This window comes from Chlorocebus sabaeus, chromosome 17, assembly GCF_047675955.1.
Source record: "Chlorocebus sabaeus isolate Y175 chromosome 17, mChlSab1.0.hap1, whole genome shotgun sequence".
NCBI lineage: Eukaryota > Metazoa > Chordata > Mammalia > Primates > Cercopithecidae > Chlorocebus > Chlorocebus sabaeus.
Genome location: NC_132920.1, coordinates 42241859 through 42265390, shown reverse-complemented (window position 1 = coordinate 42265390; position 23532 = coordinate 42241859). Strand labels below are relative to the sequence as shown.

General features: G+C 46.3%; 2 protein-coding genes across 4 annotated transcripts in view; one reads left to right on the top strand and one right to left on the bottom strand.

The window, feature by feature from the left end:
- The window catches only part of TAF8 (TATA-box binding protein associated factor 8), a 45249-nt gene extending 24839 nt beyond the window's left edge, over positions 1-20410 (bottom strand). For both annotated transcript variants that reach the window (XM_073005973.1, XM_038006087.2), the window contains exons 1-6: positions 20342-20410; positions 19424-19580; positions 14635-14733; positions 14249-14311; positions 12748-12872; positions 1918-2065 (exon numbers count right to left, since the gene is read on the bottom strand). In XM_073005973.1, the coding sequence (XP_072862074.1) occupies positions 1918-2065; positions 12748-12872; positions 14249-14311; positions 14635-14733; positions 19424-19580; positions 20342-20386 (637 nt within the window). In that variant the 5' untranslated portion in view covers positions 20387-20410. The remainder of the gene's footprint in view (positions 1-1917; positions 2066-12747; positions 12873-14248; positions 14312-14634; positions 14734-19423; positions 19581-20341) is intronic.
- A 1609-nt stretch (positions 20411-22019) lies between these two features.
- CCND3 (cyclin D3) overlaps positions 22020-23532 on the top strand; it is a 126819-nt gene continuing 125306 nt past the window's right edge. The window contains exon 1 of one of the 2 annotated variants that reach the window (XM_007972584.3): positions 22020-22409. The gene's annotated coding sequence lies outside the window, so the exon portion shown is untranslated. The remainder of the gene's footprint in view (positions 22410-23532) is intronic. The other variant, XM_007972587.3, reaches the window with a different exon arrangement.

Genomic DNA, 23532 nt, shown 5'->3' with positions numbered 1-23532 from the left:
CGCAACAGGCCAGGCAATGTCCTTTGGTCTTTACTCATGTTATCTTTCATCCTTGCTCCCATCCTATTAAGTACGATTAGGCACAGAGAGGTGAAATGACTTTCCCAAGCATGCTGAAAATGGCAGAATGGGATTCTAACTCAGGCAGTATGACTTCAGAATCTACTTTTTGCCAAGTACAACTGAGATAAGATTGAAATGGGGCTATAGATAGAATCCTAGCAACGCGTGAGTTTTGAGATCTTGCACCCAAGGTCAGTTCAACCCCTCTAAGCTTCATTTCCAGAGCAGGAATATTGATTCCTTCACCCTGAAGGACTCAAGTCCAAAGGCTGGATTTGAGCACTCTGCATATATGCATGTCCACTGAGCTGTAAGACACTCTGGTAAATGAGAGTTCCAAAAAGCAATAAGGATGAGAGGAAGAAATTGATTTAAAATTAACATTAAAAGAAAGAAGGCCAGGTGTGGTGGCTCATGCCTATAATCCTAGCACTTTGGGAGGCTGAGGCAGGAGGACTGCTTGAGCCCAGGAGTTTGAGACCAGCCTGGGCAACATGGTGAAATCCCGTCTCTAGGAAAAATAAAATTAGCCAGGTATAATAGTGCATGCCTGTAGTCCCAGCTACTAGGGAGGCTGAGGTGGGAGACTTGAGTCCAGGAGGTCCAGGCTGCAGTTAGCTGTGTTTGTGCCACTGTACTCAAGACTGGGTGACAGAGTGAGATTCTGTCTCAAAACAGAAAAAGAAAAAGTCTCTGTGTATACTTCTATGGTAGAATGTGACTGTTAGAAAATGCTCTAGAATTGGCTGGGCGTGGTGGTTCATGCCTATAATCCCAGCACATTGGGAGGCTGAGGTAGGTGGATCACTTGAGCTCAGGAGTTCAAGACCAGCCTGGCCAACTGGGGGAAACCCCGTCTCTACTAAAAATACAAAAAATTAGCTGGGTTGGTGGCTAATGCCTGTAGTCTCAGTTACTTGAAGCAGAAAAATCGTTTGAATCTGGGAGGCCGAGGTTGCAGTGAGCAGAGATCGCGCCACTGCATTCCAGCCTGGGTGACAGAGCAAGACTCTGTCTCAAAAAAACTAAAAAAAATGCAGAATGGGATTCTAAGGCAGTATGACTTCAGAATCTACTTCAGAATCTACCCACAAAAACTCCAGAATTATTTTTTGCTGTGGGTCAGATGTGGGGTCCGGCAGTAAGAGCTAGGTTTGAATGCTATCTACTAGCCATGTTCCTTGAGGAAGTGACTTCATTTCTCTTGTGCCTCATTGAAGGGTTCCTATGAAGGTAGCGATATATCAGTTCCTGACTCAGAGGCTCACAAGAGGATTTAATGAGATAATGTATGGGAAGTGATAGGCACAGTATCTGGCACTTAATAACTGGCAGCTGCTGTTATTCCAGAGCCAGGCACACAGCAAGGCACTCCACAGGAGCTTGCTGAATGAATGAATTGCCTAAACCAACCTCCCTCACTCACATTTGTAAAAACTGAGGTCTATGGAAATGAAGTAGCTTGGTCAACATGGCCAAACAGTGCCGAGATGCCAACTTAAATGAGATGGGACCTATGAGGGAATATCACGATGGGCAACTGGCCCCTGATGCCAGTGTTCCTTCTACTACCTGGGCTGCCACTGAGTGACTCTGATGCCTAGGCCTAGGCCACCTCAAGGTAACTCAATGGACCTCAAGCGGCCAGTCCCAACAGAGGCCATTACTGTCCTGGAGCTGTCAGTTAGGGACAGACTCTTAAGATCTGGGGAAAGGAGCCAGAAATCTGAGGGGCAAGCTGTACCCAAGGGAAGGACAAAAGCTTATTTGTTGCTTCCTACTATGCTGAGAGAAAGAAAAGATAGTGTGAGTATTTCAAATAAGATAGGGTCCACATAGCGGGGCAACTCTCACATGGAAATGTGCTGACGTCATCTTTGAAAAGACTCTGAGTCTCGCCTGTCTTGGCCATGAAACGGGTAAGTGCCCGCTCCACATCGCGCCGCTGGGATGCAGCCTTCTCCCGCAGGACCTGGTAGTCTGACACGGGCTCACGGTACGTCTACAAACAGAATAGCAAAGACACTGAGGTGATGCCGAAGTATCATTCTGCTTTCATCAGCTCCCTGGCTTGCTGTTGCTATGCCCTGTTCTCTAAAATGACCCAATACCAGGCCAGGCGCGGTGGCTCATGCCTATAATCCCAGCACTTTGGGAGGCTGAGGCTGGTGGATCACCTGAGGTCAGGAGTTCGAGACCAGCCTGGCCAACATAACAAAACCCCGTCTCTACTAAAAATACAAAAATTAGCTGGGTGTGGTAGTGTGCACCTGTAATCCCAGCTACTTGGGAGGCTAAGGCAGGAGAATGGCTTGAACCCGGGAGGTGGAGGTTGCAGTGAGCCAAGATTGCATCATTGCACTCCAGCCTGGGCAACAGGAGCGAGATTTTGTCTCAAAAATAAATAAATAAAATGAAATAAAATAAAATAAAGTGACTCAATACCATTAGTTAGAGCCAAGATCAACAAGGCACAGTAGCAAGGCGGACGAACAATATAACTACATTAATATGTATTTCTAATTAAAAATTAAGGCCAGGCATGGTGGCTCACACCTGTAATCCTAGCACTTTGGGAGGCCGAGGCAGGTGGATCATGAGGTCAGGAGTTTGAGACCAGCCTGGCCAAGATGGTGAAACCCTATCTTTACTAAAAATAAAAAACATTAGCCAGGCGTGGTGGCAGGCGCCTGTAATCCCAACTACTTGGGAGGCTGAGGTAGGAGAATCGCTTGAACTTGGGAGGCAGAGGTTGCAGTGAGCTAAGCTCACACCACTGCACTCCAGCCTGGGCAACAGAGTGAGACTCCATCTCAAAAAAAAAAAAAAAAAAAAAGAAAAATTAAAATATACAAATATTTATTGTAGAGATTGTCCTGGGGCCTTCATTCAGCTCCCATGACAGATGGTCTCAGGTCTAAGAGACGCATCCTGAAGAAAGAGTGGGAGTGTCCCCAGGGAAGCCCTGACAGGGACCACAGGTTCCATCAGCGTAATGTGACCTCCTGCAGTATGGGAGTGGCTGTCTATGCGGATTTGTGGATTATACCATCCCATCTTATTAAATCAATCCTCACCCACCCTGGCCAACATGGTGAAACCCCGTCTCCACTAAAAATACAAAAATGAGCTGGGTGTGGTGGCGTGCGCCTGTAGTCCCAGCTACTTGGCAGGCTGAGGCAGGAGAATCACTTGAACCTGGGAGGCGGAGGTTGCAGTGAGCCGAGATCACATCATTGCACTCCAGCCTGGGAGAAAGAGTGAGACTCCATCTCAAAAAAAAAAAAAAAAAAAAAAAAAAAAAAAAAATCAATCCTCACAATATGGATACGTTGTTCCAAAAAGATTCCCTCAAAGAAAGAGAGGCTGAAGATCTTACTATACAGTGCAAGTGACCAAGAAAATGGCAGGCTGCCACTCTTCCTCCTAATTATGAGTTTGTTGGCAATCAAGTTATGGAATGAAAACAATTGAGATCAGAATGAGAAATGAGCCAAAACATTTTACTTTATTATTTTTATTTTTTGGAGACAGAGTCTTGCTCTGTCATCCAGGCTGGAGTGCGGTGGCGTGATCTCGGCTCACTACAACCTCCACCTCCTGGGTTCCAGCGATTCTCCTGCCTCAGACTCCTGAGTAGCTGGGACTACAGGCACATGCCACCACACCCTGCTAATTTTTGCATTTTTAGTAAAGATGGGGTTTCATCATGTTGGCCAGGCTGGTCTTGAACTCCTGACCTCAGATGATCCACCCGCCTTGGCCTCCCAAAGTGCTGTGATTACAGGTGTGAGTCACTGCACCCGGCCGGAAAATATTTTAATTGGTAATGGCAATGGTGACATTTTTTTTTTTTTTTTTTTTTTTTTGAGACAGAGTCTTGCTCTGTAGCCCGGGCTGGAGTGCAGTGGCCGGATCTCAGCTCATTGCAAGCTCCGCCTCCCGGGTTTACGCCATTCTCCTGCCTCAGCCTCCCGAGTAGCTGGGACTACAGGCGCCCGCCACCTCGCCCAGCTAGTTTTTTGTATTTTTAGTAGAGACGGTGTTTCACCGTGTTAGCCAGGATGGTCTCGATCTCCTGACCTCGTGATCCGCCCGTCTCGGCCTCCCAAAGTGCTGGGATTACAGGCTTGAGCCACCGCGGCAATGGTGACATTTTAACAACAACCAATAAAGTAACTACTCTTCATGATATGGAGATAGCATTTTTTTTTTTTTTTTGAGAGGGAGTCTCGCTCTGTCACCCAGGCTGGAGTGCGGTGGCCGGATCTCTGCTCACTGCAAGCTCCGCCTCCCAGGTTTACGCCATTCTCCTGCCTCAGCCTCCCGAGTAGCTGGGACTACAGGCGCCCGCCACCTCGCCCGGCTAGTTTTTTGTATTGTATTTTAGTAGAGACGGGGTTTCACCATGTTAGCCATGATGGTCTCGATCTCCTGACCTCGTTATCCGCCCGTCTCGGCCTCCCAAAGTGCTGGGATTACAGGCTTGAGCCACCGCGCCCGGCCGGAGATAGCATTTTCAAAGGAGGCACCTAGAAATGTTTCTTTGTTGTCACCATTAGTTCAAGTGTGTCACCTATACAGTTCTCCTATCTGTACTTAAAGAAAGAAACAGAATTTTCTGACATGTTAAAAATCTTCCCAAAAGGCTGGGTATGGTGGCTCACACCTGTAATCCCAGCATTTTGGGAAGCCGAGGCAGGTGGATCACCTGAGGTCAGGAGTTTGAGACTAGCCTGGTCAACATGGTGAAACCCCGTCTCTACCAAAAATACAAAAATTAGCCAGGCATGGTGGCGGGCACTTGTAATTCCAGCTACTCGGGGGAGGCTGAGACATGAGATGGCTTGAACCTGGGAGACGGAGGTTGCAATGAGCCGAGATCATACCACTGCACTCCAGCCTGGGGGATTGAGACAAACTCTGTCCCCGCCCCTCCCCTCCCCCAAAAAACCAAAACTTCCCAAAATTAAAATGAGTGGATTTTGAACATATTGTACTTGTTAAAAACATTAAAATGCAAAATCTTGTAATTATTCCTAAGACAACTTTTGGCACTCAATAAATTAGAGATTTAACAGAAAATTTTCAACAAAATTCTTTGAATAATGAGTAAATGAGAATAAAAAAATAGTTTTATGGTTTATTAAGAGCAGCCAATGATGTTACATATGTTTGTGATGTACCATCTTCAACTATGAGAGCCATTAAAGTATCAAAATAAACTAATCTTAGAATCTGACCTCCAACTTATTATTCCATCACGTATTAAACCAAGATTTCTAGGCTAGCATGGTGACACATGCTTGTGGTCCTAGCTACTCTGCAGGCTGAGGTGGGAGGATTGCTTGAGCCTGGGAGTTCAAAGCTGTAGTGCCATGATTACACCACTGCACTCCAGCCTGGGCAACAGAGCAAGAACTCCACCTCTAAAAAACGACTGAGTGCAGTGGTGCATGCCTGTAATCCCAGCACTCTAGGAGGCCAAGGTGCAAAGGCTGCTTAAGGCTAGGAGTTCAAGGCCAGCTTGGGCACCACAGAAAGACAAAAAACCTCTCCCCATCTCTATAACATAACAACAACAAAACAAACAAACAAAAAAACCCTATGATTTCAAAAAATAGAAAGCAGAGGTGGCTGGGCGCGGTGGCTCATGCCTGTAATCCCAGCACTTTGGGAGGCCGAGGAGGGCAGATCACGAGGTCAGGAGATCAAGGCCATCCTGGCTTCCACGATGAAACCCCGTCTCTACTAAAAATGTAAAAAAATTAGCCGGGCGCGGTGGCGGGCACCTGTAGTCCCAGCTACTCGGGAGGCTGAGGCAGGAGAATGGCGTGAACCCGGGAGGCAGAGCTTGCAGTGAGCCGAGATGCGCCACTGCACTCCAGCCTGGGTGACAGAGCGAGACTCCGTCTCAAAAAAAAAAAAAAAGCAGAGGCAATCGCTCCCACTAGAAAAGGTTTTAGGTTTCCTAAACATTTTACAAGGGTAAGATTATCTTTTAATGTACATTATTTTGCACAATGTTACATTATAATATTCATATAAATAAGCAAACATATACTGGAGTATGTACCCATGCCTGGGCAAATTGCTTGCACCCAGGAATTTGAGACCAGCCTGGGCAACATGGTGAAACCCTGTCTCTACAGAAGATACAAAAATTAGCTGGGCATGGTGGTGCACCCCTGTAGTCCCAGCTACTCGGGAGGTTGAGGTGGGAGGATCACTTGAGTCTGGGAGGTCGAGGCTGTAGTGAGCTGAGATTGCCCCATTGCACTCCAGCAACCTGGGCGACAAAGTGAGACCCTGTCTCAGAAAATTTTTTTTACAGATACGGATACACTATATCCCTATCTGTTAAAGTTAAAGAATGTTATGGGTTGAACTGCGTCCCCACAAAAAACATTTTCGATATGTCCTAGTACCTCACAATATGACCTTATTTGGAAGTAGGTGTCTGGGTGACAGAGCAAGACTCCGTCTCAAAAAAAAAAAAAAAAAGATTGTCTTAACCTAAAAGAGTAACAGAACCAAAACTGAAGGTTTAAGCAAAGTGAAAAGGGTTTGTAAAGGGTTGATCTTGTAAAAATTCTGTGGGTACCAACAAGTTGGCTAAGATTTAAACAAAATTATTTAGCTTTTTTCTGTAGGTTAAAACATTAAAATCATACTGATGTGGGGCCAGAATCTGGGCCCATGTGTCTGAATAATGGGGTTTTCTTAGAAAATTGATCTGCTATTTGATGGAAAATTGTAAAGGAAAATTCTAAAAAGCTTATGAAAACCTTACCGTATGGTTAAACTAATCAAAACTGGGTAGAAATATAAAATTTTATTTAAAAAACTAGCTAACATTAAAGATGCACTAATGCAAATACGAAATTTGTTTTTCTCTTTTGAAGATGATTTTTATGTAATGTTAAAAGATAATGAAAGGGTTTTCTTTTCTCCTTTGGGCAAATGGCAGAGGAAAAAAAAGAGGAGAGAGAGAGGAGAGACAGATTTAGCTGGCCTCATGCTATCTTCATTGAGTCTTGTTTGGAAAGCTAGGTCTCCTCTATCAGAGTAAAGATTTTTCTTTTTAAAAAAATTGTTTGGCCGGGCGCGGTGGCTCAAGCCTGTAATCCCAGCACTTTGGGAGGCCGAGACGGGCGGATCACGAGGTCAGGAGATCGAGACCATCCTGGCTAACACGGTGAAACCCCGTCTCCACTAAAAACACAAAAAACTAGCCGGGCGAGGTGGTGGGCGCCTGTAGTCCCAGCTACTCCGGAGGCTGAGGCAGGAGAATGGCGTAAACCCGGGAGGCGGAGCTTGCAGTGAGCTGAGATCCGGCCACTGCACTCCAGTCCGGGCTACAGAGCAAGACTCCGTCTCAAAAAAAAAATAAAAAAAAAAATAAAAAAAAATAAAAAAAAATAAAAAAATTGTTTGGAGTTATCATTTTGGCCAAACGAATGACTTATGGTGACCTGGGATTCTATTTTGTGATATCCAGTGTTTTAAACCTTTGATATTTGACAAACTTTCCAAAATCCAATGACAAATTATGTCTCTTTCTAACCTAACACTTTAGATATTATGTCCTCCAAAGCCCAAAAAATGACATTTGGCTTATCTCATACAAAAATCATACAGGAAGCATTGTCAAATATGAAATGGTGTTTTGCTTTCTTTGGTCTATATTTGTATAACTATGTTATTGGTATATGTTCCAAAATTACATAAAACTTGTATAATTATTATTATTATTTTATTATACTTTAAGTTCTAGGGTACATGTGCATAATGTGCAGGTTTGTTACATATGTATACTTGTGCCATGTTGGTGTGCTGCACCCATCAACTCGTCAGCACCCATCAACTCGTCATTTACATCAGGTATAACTCCCAGTGCAATCCCTCCCCCCCCCAAACTTGTATAATTCTAATATGACTTAGTGTATGTCATCAGTAATAACTACAATTATTATGTTAACAGACTGTGTGCCACAGAGGTAACAAATATCCTTGTCAATTGTCTTTAACTGTTGCTGCCCTAAAATGTTTTTGTCATACACAGACAATTATTGTCTCATTTTGATCCTCTTTAAAAGATGGTTTTATAATCGGCTATAAAATTTAACAGGTGCTCATAAATGCAGGTTTCTGATTAATAACTCTGGAGATTGTGACATTAGAATAGAGGAAAAACTTTCAAATAGAAGAGTAATGGCGTTTGGTTTAGACTGTATTTGTATAAATATGTTGTGTGTCCAAAATTATGGGAAACTTCTATAATGTTGATATAATTTACTGTGTGTTAATAATTATAATTATGTAAAATTGCTGTATGCCACAGAAGTAACCAAAATTCCTGGCCAATTGTAGCTTTAATCGTGGCTACAGACTTTTGTCATCCACAGACATTTTATCTTGCTTTGGTCCTTTTCAAAAGGTAGTTTATAATCAAATAAAGGACTCTAAGTTCAGGTCTCAGATAACTTTAAAAATTGTGCTATTGAAAGCTGGGCACAGTGGTTCACGCCTGTAATCCCAGTACTTTGGGAGGCCGGGGTGGGCAGATCATGAGGTCAGGAGATCAAGACCATCCTGGCTAACACGGTGAAACCCCGTCTCTACTAAAAATACAAAAAATTAGCCAGGTGTGGTGGTGGGCGCCTGTAATCCCAGCTACTTGGGAGCCTGGGGTAGGGGAATGGCGTGAACCCGGAAGGCAGAGCTTGCAGTGAGCTGAGATTGCGCTGCTGTACTCCAGCCTAGGCAACAGAGCACGACACCGTCTCAAAAAAAAAAAAAAAAAAAAAAAAAAAAAAAAAAAAAAAAAATTGTGCTATTGGAATAGAGGGAAAAACCAAACTTCTAGGACTCTCATGGAGAGCTAATGTCTTAAACATTGCTAAACCTTGTTTTCAGAGTCAAGAGAAATTATTTCTTTAGAACTACTGGCAACTTTTAACACGGGGGTAAAATAAACTCCTGGGAACAAAATTTGGAGCATATTGTTCCTCTCTACCTGATTTCTCCAGAATTTGGAAACTATTAATATTCTCAATTTATGGCAAAATTGCAAAAGTGCAATAAGAATCTGTTTTCTTTTGCAACAGGACACAGTTGGAGAAATTGGTTATTTTACCAAGGCTTTGACTGGAATGGCATGCTTTCTTTAAAGAATGAAAGATGACTTATATAGCCAATTAAAGCCCACTGGGGAATCTGGCCTTATACCCTGTCCACACAGAGTCCCTGTACAAGGTTCCTGACCTGTGGTAAGTAAAGAATGTCACTTTCAAACAGGTTTAGGAACTCCAAGCTATCTTGGGACCTCAAGAGGAGAGAAATTTGCCCAACTCATAGGTATCTGAGGGTACAAACCCATGGCTGGGCTTGCTTTGAAAAAGTCTTTTTTTTTTTTTTTTTTGAGGCAGAGTGTAGCTCTGTCGCCCAGGCTGGAGTGCTGTGGCCGGATCTCAGCTCACTGCAAGCTCCGCCTCCCGGGTTCACGCCATTCTCCGGCCTCAGCCTCCCGAGTAGCTGGGACTACAGGTGCCCGCCACCTCGCCCGGCTAGTTTTTTGTATTTTTTAGTAGAGACGGGGTTTCACCGTGTTAACCAGGATGGTCTCGATCTCTTGACCTCGTGATCCGCCCGTCTCGGCCTCCCAAAGTGCTGGGATTACAGGCTTGAGCCACCGCGCCCGGCCGAAAAAGTCTTATCTGATATTCTTCATGGAACAGAGTTCTATCAAAGCCAATTTAAAAAGTCTAAGTGAAAAATAATTATTCTTGCTGCACTTTATGCAAATAATGGGGCCAAGTACAGTAAGACTAAAGTTTATTTTGTAAACAAATCATTGTATCATGATTTGTTTTTAATAAAAATGGGGACTGGAGAGAGAAAAATTATGCTTCAAAAGAAAAAGTATAGTACACTGTTGTTAGCTGTTCTCAGCGTTTTTTCTGCAGTTTAGACTAAATTCTAAATTCTTTGTGGGTTAGAAGTCCCCAGACTAGTGCTTTCAAATCTTTGTTTTTAAAATTGGGAATTGTACTCCTCATCCAAGGACTCGTTATTTACCTTATAGTGGGCTGTTTCACTTAAACACTGTAGTAAAACTATAGAGTACTGATGTTTGTGCCATGCAAGCCATGAACGCCCAGCCAGGCCTGCATGAGTACACTCAGACAGTTGCAAACCAGTTCCACTCTTCTCACCTTGGGGTTCACTCCCATTCCCACAATGTCCCCTGTCAGCAGGAAGAAGCCAGAGCAATCGATGGCCTTTTCCCATCTTCATAGCCTACACCTTAAGATTAAGGTGTTATTAAAACCCAAAGAGAAGGACTGAAACCACCTTCACAAAATTATGACGAGACAGTGAAAGAAATCTAACTTAACTGACTCCATCTTGCTTCTACCCTCCAAGCTGTCCTTGTTCATTCCTGGGCGTAGGCTAAACTAACTTTGGGTGAAACTTAGTTTAGAGTTAAACAAAGACACTCCTTTTCCCAAAGCAGACCTCCATCTTGCCTGGAGACTAGATTGCCTTTGTAGGACTAACATTAGCCACAAGATTAGAAATTATGGTTTAGAAGTCATGCAGCAGGAGGCTACAAGATTCCGACCCTCCCTAAACTGTTCCTAAGATCAGTGCTTGAGGTATCTTGGACTTGATGGATCAGCTGGCCCCACCCAGATCCATAAACTGGCTCATCTGATCTTGTGGCTCCCACCCAGGAACTGACTCAATGCAAGACAGCTCTGAGTCCCTATGATTTCTTTTTTTTTTTTTTTCCCTTGAGACGGAGTCTTGCTCTGTTGCCTAGGCTGGAGTGCAGTGGCACAATCTTGGCTCACTGCGAGCTCTGCCTCCTGGGTTCATGCTATTCTTCTGCCTCAGCCTCCCGAGTAGCTGGGACTACAGGCACCTGCCACCATGCCCGGCTAATTTTTTGTATTTTTAGTAGAGACGGGGTTTCACCGTGTTAGCCAGGATGGTCTCGATCTCCTGACCTAATGATCCCCCCGCCTTGGCCTCCCAAAGTGCTGGGATTATAGGCACGAGCCACCTTGCCCGGCCCTGAGTCCCTATGACTTCATCTCTGACCAATCAGCACTCCTGGCTCACTGGCTTCCCCCGACCTACCACATTATCCTTAAAAACTCTGCTCCCCGAATGCTCAGGAAGACTGATTTGAGTAATAATAAAACTCCAGTCTTCCCCGCTGCCCCTGCCACCACACACAAAAAAGAATGCCATGTGAAGACAGAAAGCTGGAGTGATGCACCTATGAGCCAAGAAACGCCAAAGAATGCTGGCCAACCACCAGAATCTAGGAAGATGCAAGGAGGGACTCCTCTACAGGTTTCAGAGGAAGCATGATACCTTAATTTTAGACTTCTAGCCTCCAGAACGGTGAGACAATAAATTTCTGTTGTTCTAAGTCACCTGGTTTGTGGCACTTTGTTACAGCAGCCCAGGGAATAGAGAGATCTGATCAAGGGCAAGGGCAAGGGCAAGGGCTATGTTGCATTAGCTGGGCAGTTACAATTCCCCTCTCCCCCACCCTGAGGTGTGGAGAAATGACCAGAGGACGTGAGGGCTTGCCGCAGCAGCCCGCACGATGGCCATCACTATATGGTATGGAGGCAGAAGCAAAGGAAGTGTGGGAGAACACCTTCCCAACCGAAGGTAAAACTGCCATTCAGGCAAATTAGAACACATTCAAACCACAGAGGATAACTCATCTTCTTCTCGTTCAGACCTAGAGCTCAGAGTGATAAGTTCCATTTCATTATCATTACTAATTTTTATTTATTTTTGAGACAGAGTCTTGCTCTGTTGCCTAGGCTGGAGTGCAGTGGCGCAATCTCAGCTCACTGCAACCTCTGCCTTCCAGGTTTGATTCTCCTGCCTCAGTCTCCTGAGTAGCTGGAACTACAGGAACTATATGCCACTACGCACAGCTAATTTTTGTAATTTTAGTGGAGACGGGGTTTCACTGTGTTGGCCAGGCTGGTCTCGAATTCCTGACCTCAGGTGATCCATCTGCCTCAGCCTTCCAAAGTGTTGAGATTAAAGGCATGAGCCACTGCTTCTGGCCGTTACTAAATATTTTTAAAGTAACTTTTCCCCCAATTGAAAAAATAACTTTCCTATTATGGAAAATTTGGAAAACTCAGAAAAGTAAACACAAAACAAAATTACCTAAAAAAATTACTATGAACATTCAGTGGAATACCTTTTCAGTCTTGTTCCTATGTGGCTATGTACTTTTGTGTTTCAGTAGGACAGGCAATACTGGGGTCAGCTTCAATTTCTTTGTTAATTACACTTTAGCTGGTAAACTTGAGAACATAATTCTCATTTGCCAAATTGTTTCTCAATGAGGAAAGATAATCTGAATTCTTTTTTTCTTTCTTTCTTTATTTTTCAAATGAGACAGGGTCTTGCTCTGCTGCCCAGGTTGGTCTTGAACTGCTGGGCTCAAGTGATCTTCCTGCCTTGGCCTCCTAAAATGCTGGGATTACAGGTGTGAGCCAACGTGCCTGGCCACATTCTGAGTTTTGAACCACCCTTTCATCAACAAACTTTTGGACTGGACTCTGCCGCATGACAGTCGGTAGAAACTGACTCCGTGCTTTACACCATACACAGCCCCAGTGTGGCTTCAACACTCACCGGAGTTTTGATGTAGGTGTGGGGATCAGGGAACTCAGGAAAATGGCTGGGGATGTGCGGCGGGTGGGGTCGGTTCTGCCCTGCAGTAAGAGCCTTGGGGGTCACTGGCTGATTGGTCACCGGAGCTGCAACAGAGTCACAACTGATTACCCCTCCACCCAAGACCCTGATTTCTACAGATTATGGTCTCTCCCCAAAGCCTCCTTTTCTCAAAAGAAATGCCAGACCTCAATTTTCTAAACAAGTTGCATTTTGTATTTCAATCCATAAACAGTCTTTGATGGCATACAATGCCCAGCCCTGCTGGCTAATCTTGGTTGACATTCTCTTTGACAACAATCTGCCCACAAGCCTCTTAGGTAGAGGTGGATGGCTATGGCCACAGTAACTACGTAAAACAGCATGCTGAGGAGCTACGCAAGTTACATGGGCTGCTGGTTCTCTTTTCACAGACCTTGGATAACAAAAAGGAACAATGAGCTGGGGACAGTAAGTGTGAGCTTAATGATAACAAGAGGGGATTGAAAATGGCACCTTCCACTGATGTATGTTGAGAGGGAGTTTTTTAAAAAAATACCAACATGAAAAAAGTAACTTTAAAGAAAAAATCCAGGCCGGGTGCGGTGGCTCACGCCTGTAATCCCAGCACTTTGGGAGACTGAGGTGGGCAGATCACTCGAGGTCAGGAGATCAAGACCAGCCTGTCCAACATGGTAAAACCCTGCCTCTACTAAAAATGTAAAAGTTAGCCGGGTGTCGTGGTGGGCACCTGTAATCCCAGCTACTTGGGAGGCTGAGGCAGAATAGCTTGAACCTGGGAGACAGAGGTTGCAGTAGTCAGCTGAGATGGCGCCACTGCACTCCAGTCTGGGCAGCAAAGCGAGACTCCATCTCAAAAAAAAAAAGAAAAGAAAAAAAATCCAGTTAATTCTCTCCAGGTCCTACAAGCCCAAACTGGTTACTCGCCACTCAGCTTATGGCACCCAGTTTTACTTAAAGTAGAGGTTATCAAACTTTGTGTAAAGGGCCATATAATAAATACTTTAGGTTTTCCATGTGGTACAGTCTCTACCACAACTAAACTATGCCAATATAGCATGAAAACAGCCACAGATAGTAAGTAAATATGGGTGTATTCCGATAAGACTTTATTTACAAAAACAGGAGGCAGGCTGCGTTTGGCCCATAGTCCACAATGTACCAACCCTTAATCTAAGGAGAACAAGAACTTTCATTTTTCCAAGCAGCATCATTTGCCCTTCTGGGGCTAGAGCACAAGAAACACAGCAATATCTCAAAGATGGTCTACCTTTTGGTGACTGAATTTCACATGCTAATCCCACTAGCCCAAATAAAGATTATATTGTAGGTAGCCCCAAACATTGGAAGACAGCCTGCAACAAGGAAGTAGCTACTAATCCAATCCCTACCATATTCAATTACTTCATTCCACAAGCATTAATTGATAAATTGCTAGGTACCTCAGTTCAAAGTCACTTACGAGCAGTGATGACCATCCTCTGAGACCGTTTTGCATAGGCAGGGAGAGTGTCCACATTGAAACCTAAGAGACAGGAAAACAAAAATCACTGCCCAGACCACTGGATATTGAATACAGAAAGAATAGTAGTATTATGGACAAATGGCTTAAACTCTCAACTCAATGACCTTGCAGCCACGCAAAAGCAGCTCTGGCAGAATTCCCCAACAGGGAATTATGAGGCCTCTTAGATGTGTTCAGAGGAATCTCTCTTGATAACTCTCTCAAGCTCAAAGCAAATCAAGAGAACCATGAGGGAAACGAAGAACACTTAGCAGACATGCCTGACTCCTAGGAACTTCTCTCTCCAGTTGCACGGAAGAACTGGAAACTGAAGGTATACTCACCCATCTCAACAAGTGTGACCACGATATCTGACAGTGTGGGCTGGGTCCTGGCTGTGTGCTCACAGTAAGACTTGGCACTTCTCCCAATTTCTGAAATGTCTAAGAGGGGATTAAAGGCATAAAACTTATTCTTGGTTCCTCAGAAAGTTAAACATAGAATTACCAGATGAGCCAACAATTCCACTGCTAGGTATATACCCAAATGAATTGAAAGCAGGGATTCAAATAGCTACTAGCACACCAATGTTCACAGCAGCATGATTCACTATAGCCAAAAGGTAGAAACAACCCAGTGTCCATTAACAGGTGAATGAAGAAACAAAATGTGCTATATACACACAATGGAATATTATCCAGCCTTTAAAAGAAGGAAATTGCCGGGCGCGGTGGCTCATGCCTGTAATCCCAGCACTTTGGGAGGCCAAGGCGGGCGGATCACAAGGTCAGGAGATCGAGACCATCCTGGCTAACACAGTGAAAGCCCGTCTCTACTAAAAATACAAAAAATTAGCTGGGCACGGTGGCGGGCGCCTGTAGTCCCAGCTACTCAGGAGGCTGAGGCAGGAGAATGGCGTGAACCCGGGGGGCGGAGCTTGCAGTGAGCCGAGATCGCGCCACTGCACTCCAGCCTGGGCGACAGAGCGAGACTCCGTCTCAAAAAAAATAAAAATTAAAAAAAATAAAATAAAACAAAAGAAGGAAATTCTGGTAATGTTATAGCATAGATGAACTTTGAAAACATTATGCTAGGCCAGGTGTGGTGGCTCAGGCCTGTAATCCCAGCACTTTGGGAGGCCGAGGCGGGTGGATTACCTGAGGTCAGGAGTTTGAGACCAATCTGACCAACATGGCGAAACCCCATCTCTACTAAAAATACAAAAATTAGCTAGGGGTGGTGGTAGGTGCCTGTAATCCTAGCCACTCGGGAGGCTGAGACATGAGAAATAGCTTGAACTCGGGAGGGGGAGGTGGCAGTGAGCAGAGATTGCGCCACTGCACTCCAGCCTGGGCGACAGAGCGAGAACTCCTTCTCAAAAAAAAAAAAAAAAAAGAAAAAAAAAGAAAAAGAAAAAAAAAGAAAACATTATGCTAGGGCCAGGTGTGGTGGCTTATGCCTGTAATCCCAGCACTTGGGAGGCTGAGGCAGGTGGATCACTTGAGGTCAGGAGTTCGAGACCAGCCTGGCCAACATGGCAAAACCCCATCTCTACCAAAAATATAAAAAATTAGCCAGGTGAGGTGGCACATGCCCATAATCCCAGCTACTCAGGAGGCTGAGAATCGCTTGAACCTGGGAGGTGGAAGTGGTTGCAGTGAGCCGAGACTGCACCACTGCACTCCAGCCTGGGAGACAGAGCGAGACTGCATCTCAAAAAAAAAAAAAAAAAGAAAAGAAAAGAAAACATTATGTTAAGTGAAATAAGGCAGACACAAAAAGACAAATAAAGATTCTACTTACATGAGGTATCCAGAGATGGAAAGTAGATTAGAAGTTACCAGGGAATGGAGGGGGAGGGAGAATGAGGAATTACTGTTTATGTTTACAGAGCTTCTGTTGAGAATGATGAAAAAGTTCTGGAAATACTGTGAATGGTTGCACAACATTGTGAATATACTTAATACCACTGAATTGTACACTTAAAAATGGTTACAATGATAAATTTGGTTATGTGTATCTCACCACCACACACACAAAAAGGTCTTATTCTCTGATGGGCAATTTTTGTTTCTTCTGCCTGAAGCTGAACCTCTATTTAAGAGTCACATTAAAGTCCTTTGGGGAAAAGGAAGGTTTCTAAGATGGAGTTTTGAAGCTCGGTTCTGGGAATGAGCTTCCAAGGCGGACGGGAGGTTTCACGAATACTCTGAAGCTGTGCTGAATTTTACACACAAAAAAAGCATTTTTTTGGGGAATGGGTCCACAGATTTTATCAAATGTATAAAGGGGCCTCAAAAGGTAAAGAACCCCTGCTCTAGGGATAAAATGTTGGCTCAGATTTTAAGTGGCTCAGAAAATAAAAGCGAGTGGTGCTTGACAGGGAAGGGTGTCTAACAGGAGACCTACAACCAACTTCCCTGCTACCCTGAGCAAGTCACTAATACCAGCCTCTAGACATGACTTTTAAACTCTAAATTCCAAGACTGTTCCAAGAACTGCATTCTTATCTCTTGGGAACTATTAATTCATTCCTTTAGGATAAAGTTCAAAAAGTAGTGGAACCTGTGGTAGGCCCCAAAATCTTTTCTAAAGTCCACACAGGTCAAAACTATTTTCATAATAAAATTAAGTCATTATTTGACTTTTTCACTCTCATTCTCTCAGGTAGTTTTCCTGAGTCTATGTGACTTTTGATGACATCATGGGTCTGATGAATAACAGAATATGTAATTGTACATTCTTATTTTCGAAATTTCCTTTTTTCTTCTTCTTCTTTTTTTTTTTTTTGAGATGGAGTTTCGCTCTTGTTGCCCAGGCTGGAGTACAATGGTGTGATCTTGGCTCAATGCAACTTCCACCTCCTGGGTTCAAGTGATTCTCCTGCCTCAGCCTCCAGAGTAGCTGGAATTACAGGTGCCCGCCACCATACCCAGCTAATTTTTTGTATTTTTAGTAGAGACAGGGTTTCACTATGTTGGCCAGGCTGGTCTCAAAACTCCTGACCTCAGGTGATACACCCACCTCAACCTCCCAAAGTGCTGGGATTACAGGCGTGAGCTACCACGCCCAGTCCCAAAATTTGTTTTTTCTAACATGGCAAATACACATATACAAAAGCTATTTGGGGTCCTCAATGTTTATTAATAAAAAGGGATTCTGGCCGGGCGCGGTGGCTCAAGCCTGTAATCCCAGCACTTTGGGAGGCTGAGATGGGTGGATCACGAGGTCAGGAGATCGAGACCATCCTGGCTAACACGGTGAAACCCTGTCTCTACTAAAAAACACAAAAAAAACTAGCCGAGCGAGGTAGCGGGCGCCTGTAGTCCCAGATACTCAGGAGGCTGAGGCAGGAGAATGGCCTGGACCCGGGAGGCGGAGCTTGCAGTGAGCTGAGATCTGGCTACTGCACTCCAGCCTGGGAGACAGAGCGAGACTCCGTCTCAAAAAAATAAAAAAAAAATAAAAATAAAAAGGGATTCTGAGAGCTGGGCATGGTGGCACATGCCTGTAGTCCCAGCTATGTGGGAGGCTTGGGTCCAGAAGTTTGAGGCCAGCATGGGCAACACAGCGAGACCCCATCTCTAAATGAATAAATATAGGAGTTCTGAAGCCAAAATGATTCAGATCACTGCTTTAGGAAAACATTTGGCATTTAAAAGTGCCAAACATCAGCTGCAGAGAACTACCTTGCCCAAGATCACCCTTCTTGGGGTAGCCCACATCTAGTGTTTGATCAAGACCTCAGTATAAAGGCAGGGCCTTTTCAGCTTGATGGGCAATGAGGTTCCAGGGTTCCTAGCTAAGTTGTCCAGTTCTTTGTTTGGCCTGCATTGCACTCCACATCTCCCTCTGCCCAAACCTTTCTCCTACTTCCTTTCATAGTTGTTGATCCCTAAGAAACACCATAAATACTTCCAACCCTCATCCTATCCCATCCCCCGAAAGTTCAAAACAGGGAAATATGTTGTACACGAAGAAAAGCCTCTGTGAGACCACACCCGGGCTTCTAAATCTCAACACATTTCCTTTTAAAAGTGGCTTTTCAGCTGGGTGCGGTGGCTCACACCTGTAATCCCAGCACATTGAGAGACCGAGGTGGGCAGATTACCTGAGGTCAAGAGTTTGAGACCAGCCTGGCCAACACGGTGAAACCATGTCTCTACTAAAAATACAAAAATTAGCCAGGAGTGGTAGTGCATGGCTATGATTCCAGCTACTTGAGAGGCTGTAGCAGGAGAATTGCTTGAACCCAGGAGGCGGAGGCTGTAGTGAGCTGAGACTGTGAAACTGCAGCACCCCAGCCTGGGCAACAGAATGAAACTCTGTTTCAAAAAAAAAAAAAAAAAAGTGTCTTTTCCCCTTCATTCTTTGTATCAATCTAGTATTTGATTACATAATATGATGATATCTATTGCATGGGGAATTAGTCCTGACTCCCCAACAAAAGTCCTTAAGGGCACCCATAACTCACCAAGAGCTTATAATCGCCCCAGCACTGAATGTTTTATATATACATCTCACTTATATTCGCAACTCCGTGAGGTACAAACTGTTATCTCATTTCACAAATGAGGAAATTGAGGTTCAGGAGATTCAGTGGCTTGCCCAAACTATTAAGTGACACAGTGATGATGTACACCCAAGTCTATCTGATTCTAAAGCCTGTAAGTCACTTCATCACGCTCTTTTCTGTTTTTGTTGTTGTTGGGGACGGAGCCTCACAGGCTGGAGTGCAGTGGTGCGATCTCAGTTTACTGTAACCTCTGCCTCCCAGATTCAAGCAATTCTCCTGCCTCAGCCTCCTGAGTAGCTGGGATTACAGGCACCAGCCACCACGCCCAGCTAATTTTTTTTTTTGTATTTTTTAGTAGAGACGGGGTTTCGTCTTGAACTCCTGACTTCAGGTGATTCACCCACCTTGGCCTCCCAAAGTACTGGGATTACAGGCGTGAGCCACTGCGCTCAGCCCATTATGCTCTTTTCTCAACTTTTTACATTAAAAAATTTTTTTTCTCCCCTCTTAAGAAAAAAGTTTATCTTCTTCTTAAATCCTCTCAAACACTATCACAAAGCAGGGCACAGAACTGATGTTGGGGTTGACTCCAAGGACTAGTGTTTCTGTGTACTCACAGCTCTGCAGCATCTCTGTCAGCGTTTCCACGGATGCTTTCTCGGCACTCTCAAACCCTGCCTCTGTCAGCAAGGAGCTCACAACCACCTGCAGGGTTCTCCTCCGGGCCAGATGATAGTTATCGGCAGGGTTAGTGGACTGTTTACTTCCTGATCTCTGTGAAGCAGCAGCCCAGAAAGATTTTCATCCACAGGAGAAGGATGCAATCACATAGTTCATACGTGGTCAATGGCAAACAAAGTTCTTTTACTACTTTTATTTTAAAAATCAGTGCTTAATGTTTAGATTTACAGATCTTGGCCAACTGAGTAAAAATTGAGTACCCAAGGTGCTTTAAATACAGAGACTACCTTTCCGCCTACCTAAAAAGTACGGTCCCAGTGAGATAAAATAGGAGGTCTTTTACTTTCTATTTTAGCAGATTATTAGAATACATAGCTGAAGAAACACGCATGATGGGATTAAGACCTGTCCCCCAGAAAAAATAGGATCTTGTGCCCCCCATCTTCACACCATTTCATTGAAAGGGAAAATGAAAACAGTAACAAGAGGTGACGGCGAGGAGGACAAAAGAAAACAGCACGAAAAAGTAAGAAAGCTAAATGTTTCGAAACGGGAATGCCTTTCAACTTTGGCCGGCCAATAAGAAGGCGAAAATGGCATGTTCGGACCAATCAGGGGGTGTTCCGGGTTCCCAACCCCCAACAGCAAAGGAGCCAATCAAGACACAGGTCCGCCAACTCCGGCGGCCGCAGCCAAGTCCCAGGGAGGGGGCGCGTACGGCCTGAAAAGACCCTCCGCCAGTCGGAGCTCATGATGGGGCTGGATTTATGGGGCCTAGCTTGTTGCTCAGTCTAGGGGAAAGTTGCAGGATACCCAAACTCTCTCGGCTCCGCGTCCGCGCTTCTTGCCCTTACCGTTCCGGAGCCGCCGGCCCCAGCTGTGGCCGCCGCGTCGGCCATCTTGCTCTGGCGTAGTGTGCGCGAGCGCGGGGCGCGATGGGACTTGTAGTCGCGGGGCGGGACGGGGCGGGGCGGCGTGCGCCCCTTGGTTTTCCGAAGCCCAGTCAGTTGGGGGACGCCTGCGGTCACCCCGGCTCACGTGACCTTTTTTTTTTTTTAAGATAACAGAGGCTTCTCTGTCTCCCAGGCTAGAGTGCAAAGACGCGATCGCCACCTCCCGGGCTCAAGCGATCCTCCCGCCTCAGCCTCCGGAGTAGCTGGGATTACAGGCGGGCACCACCACGCCCCGCTAGTTTTTGTATTTTTAGTAGAGACCGAATTTCGCCATGTTGGCCAGGCTGGTCTCGAACTCCTGGGCTCAAGCAATCCGCGGTCTCGGCCTCCCAACGTGCTGGGATTACAGGCTTGAGCTACCGCACCCGCCTCACGTGACCTTTTGAAAGTGAAGTGTTCTGGGGCCTTCAGTGGCTTGGTTGTGGACCGGGAAAACGCGCTGGGTTTCACTGAGTTAAAAGAAACCTATTTCAATATGAAAATCGGTTCTTGTAAAGAGCACACTCCTGGAAGGACCCAGGAGGTCAACTACACTTGCAGGGTTTTCCAAACTTGTCTGATTATTAGCAACACCTGACTGGGCCCAGCCCAATCCCAGTGACTTCACTCTGTGGAAGAGGGACTTGGGAATCTTTCTCATTAAGGAGCTCCCCAGATGATTCTCCTGAGCAGGTAATGTTGGGAAACACTGGAGCATCCAGCTTCGTGATTTTGTGCTGAGGGCCGCCCAGCCTGTCAATGGCCCACTTGGAGTAGATCCTGGACTACCTAGTCCAGGTCTATCGCTGCATCCTGCTGCCTTCGCGCCCTCAACTCGCAAGTATTTGCGAGGCAAGTCTGCGTGGGGCGGGAGACTTGTCCCTTGCCGCCTCACTCCCAGGGCGTGGGGTGCCCGCGGCTGCCAGTGGTTTTCTACCTGGCCTGTCAGCCCCTCTGGCTGCACCGTAATCGTCCCCATTTGCAGTTGCCTGGCAGGACGCAGACTCTGGGTTTGAATCCTAACACTAGCCAGCTGTGGTACTTCGGGCACTTGACCTAATCCTCAGTGTGTCTCAGTTTCCTCTTCTGTAAAACTGGGGGTAAGATGGGATGATACACAGAAAGGGTCTGTCATAGTGCCTGACGTGTAATAAGAGTCAACAAATTGGCCAGGCGTGGTGGCTCACGCCTGTAATCCCAGCACTTTGGGAAGCCGAGACGGGTGGATCACCTGAGGTCAGGAGTTCGAGACCAGCCTGACCAACATGGTGAAACCCTGTCTCTACTGAAAGTACACAAAATTAGCCGGGCGTGCTGGCGGGCGCTTGTAGTCCCAGCTACTCCGGAGGCTGAGGCAGGAGAATCGCTTGAATCCGGGAGGCGGAGGCTGCAGTGAGCCGAGATCGCGCCACTGCACTCCAGCCTGGGCGACAGAGGGAGACTCTGTCTCAAGAAAAAGAAAAAGAAATCGCTCCTCATGATTTTGTTTACTTCCTGGATGGCACGTGGAGGAGTTGCGAACGCCGGGAGGCAGCGGTCTGGGAACCCGTGCCGCCCCGGCCCGTCGCCCACACTGAGCCTCTGTGGCGCCCCGCCCCCTCACCTATGCCGTGTGGGGCGGGGGCTGCGGGCGGGGGTTTGCGGCGCCGGATGAGCCTCCTGGTCTCGCCGAGGATGTGCAGGGGGTGGAGGGGTCGGGCCGGGGACTGAAACTTGGCTGAGCAGAGCACCAGCCCCTTTGTCTCCTCCGCCTCCTCTTCCCCACTTCCTGCCCAGCTCGGGATCGGCGGCGCGGCGCGGACTTTGTAAACACTTCGCCCCTGCAGGGGTGGAGACTGGCTCTGTTTGGACGCCGGGGAGAGAGGTGCAATCCCCTCCTCGTGGCTGGTGGTTGCGACCACCCCAACTCCCCAAAGGCAGGCACCAGAGGCGGCGGGAGAGAGCGCCGGCGACCCCAGTTGGTGCTCCAGGGAGCTCACCTGCTGAGGAGGTAGGCTTGGGGGCTGGAGAAACCGGGGTAGGTGGGATGTCAGCTCAGGCATGTCAGAGCATGCGTTGGGGATCGGCGCTGGGTGGGTCAACGGGGTCGCCGCATCATCACTTCCCAGTTGGCACCCAAAGCTTGGCTAACTTTCCCACTGAGGGAGATGTTCTGCACGGAGTTGAAGGGCAGAGAAACCCCCAAAGGCCCTGAGCCATCTGTATGTACACACATCGGCACAACCCCCTCCAGCTGATAAGGAAGCCCCGTGGCTTTACCGAGCTGTTGCTCTTCTCGTGCCTCAAAGATGGGGTGGAAGGCCTCTAGGAGGGCAGACCAGTGTGGATGGGGAGTCTGTGGGTGCTCTGACCAGTACACCGGGGTGAAACTGGAGGGAGGAACCCCTCAGTGGTGTCTGATTGGTACATAGGTGATGATCTTAGCCTCCTCTGTGTCTCTTGAAGTGTCAACAAGAGGAATAACTGAATACATTGGTTGCTGTTATTAAGGGAGCATTAAGTTATTCATTTGCATTGGTTGAACACCCACTGTGTGCCTGGCATTATATGGAATGCTGAGGGTGCAATGATGTTATTTATCCACAGCTAATATGGATCACAGAACAGACATGGATGTCAAGTGCACTGGCTGGGGTGACTGGGAAGGCTTTAGAGAGAAAAGGACATTTGAGTTCGATTCATAAGGATGAAAAGCATAGAAGTCTTTGGGGGCACTTATTCCGCAGAGCTGGATTGAATCCCAGCTGTGGTGTTGGACACTGGAATATAGGGGCAACCCAGAAACAATTCCCACTCCCTTTAATCCACTGTCTAAGCATCAAGGGGATGAACAGGATGAGTCCCAGAAAAGGCAGTTTTCTGGGCTGGGTCCCAAGAACCCAGGAATTCCCAGCTGGGTGCAGCTGGGAGGGTCCACCTGGGGGTGATGTGACAGTCCACACAATCCTGGGCACCCCCTCCCCATCCCTGGACTCTGAGACCGTTTCCTCTGACGAGTCCTTGCCCTCTGCCTACCACCTCATTTCTCTTTGGGACCAGACATGGATGGAGAAGTGGATCTCCCTTTGCTTCCTCACAGATTCTTCTGGCCGTTCAATTCCGGGGCTCCTTTG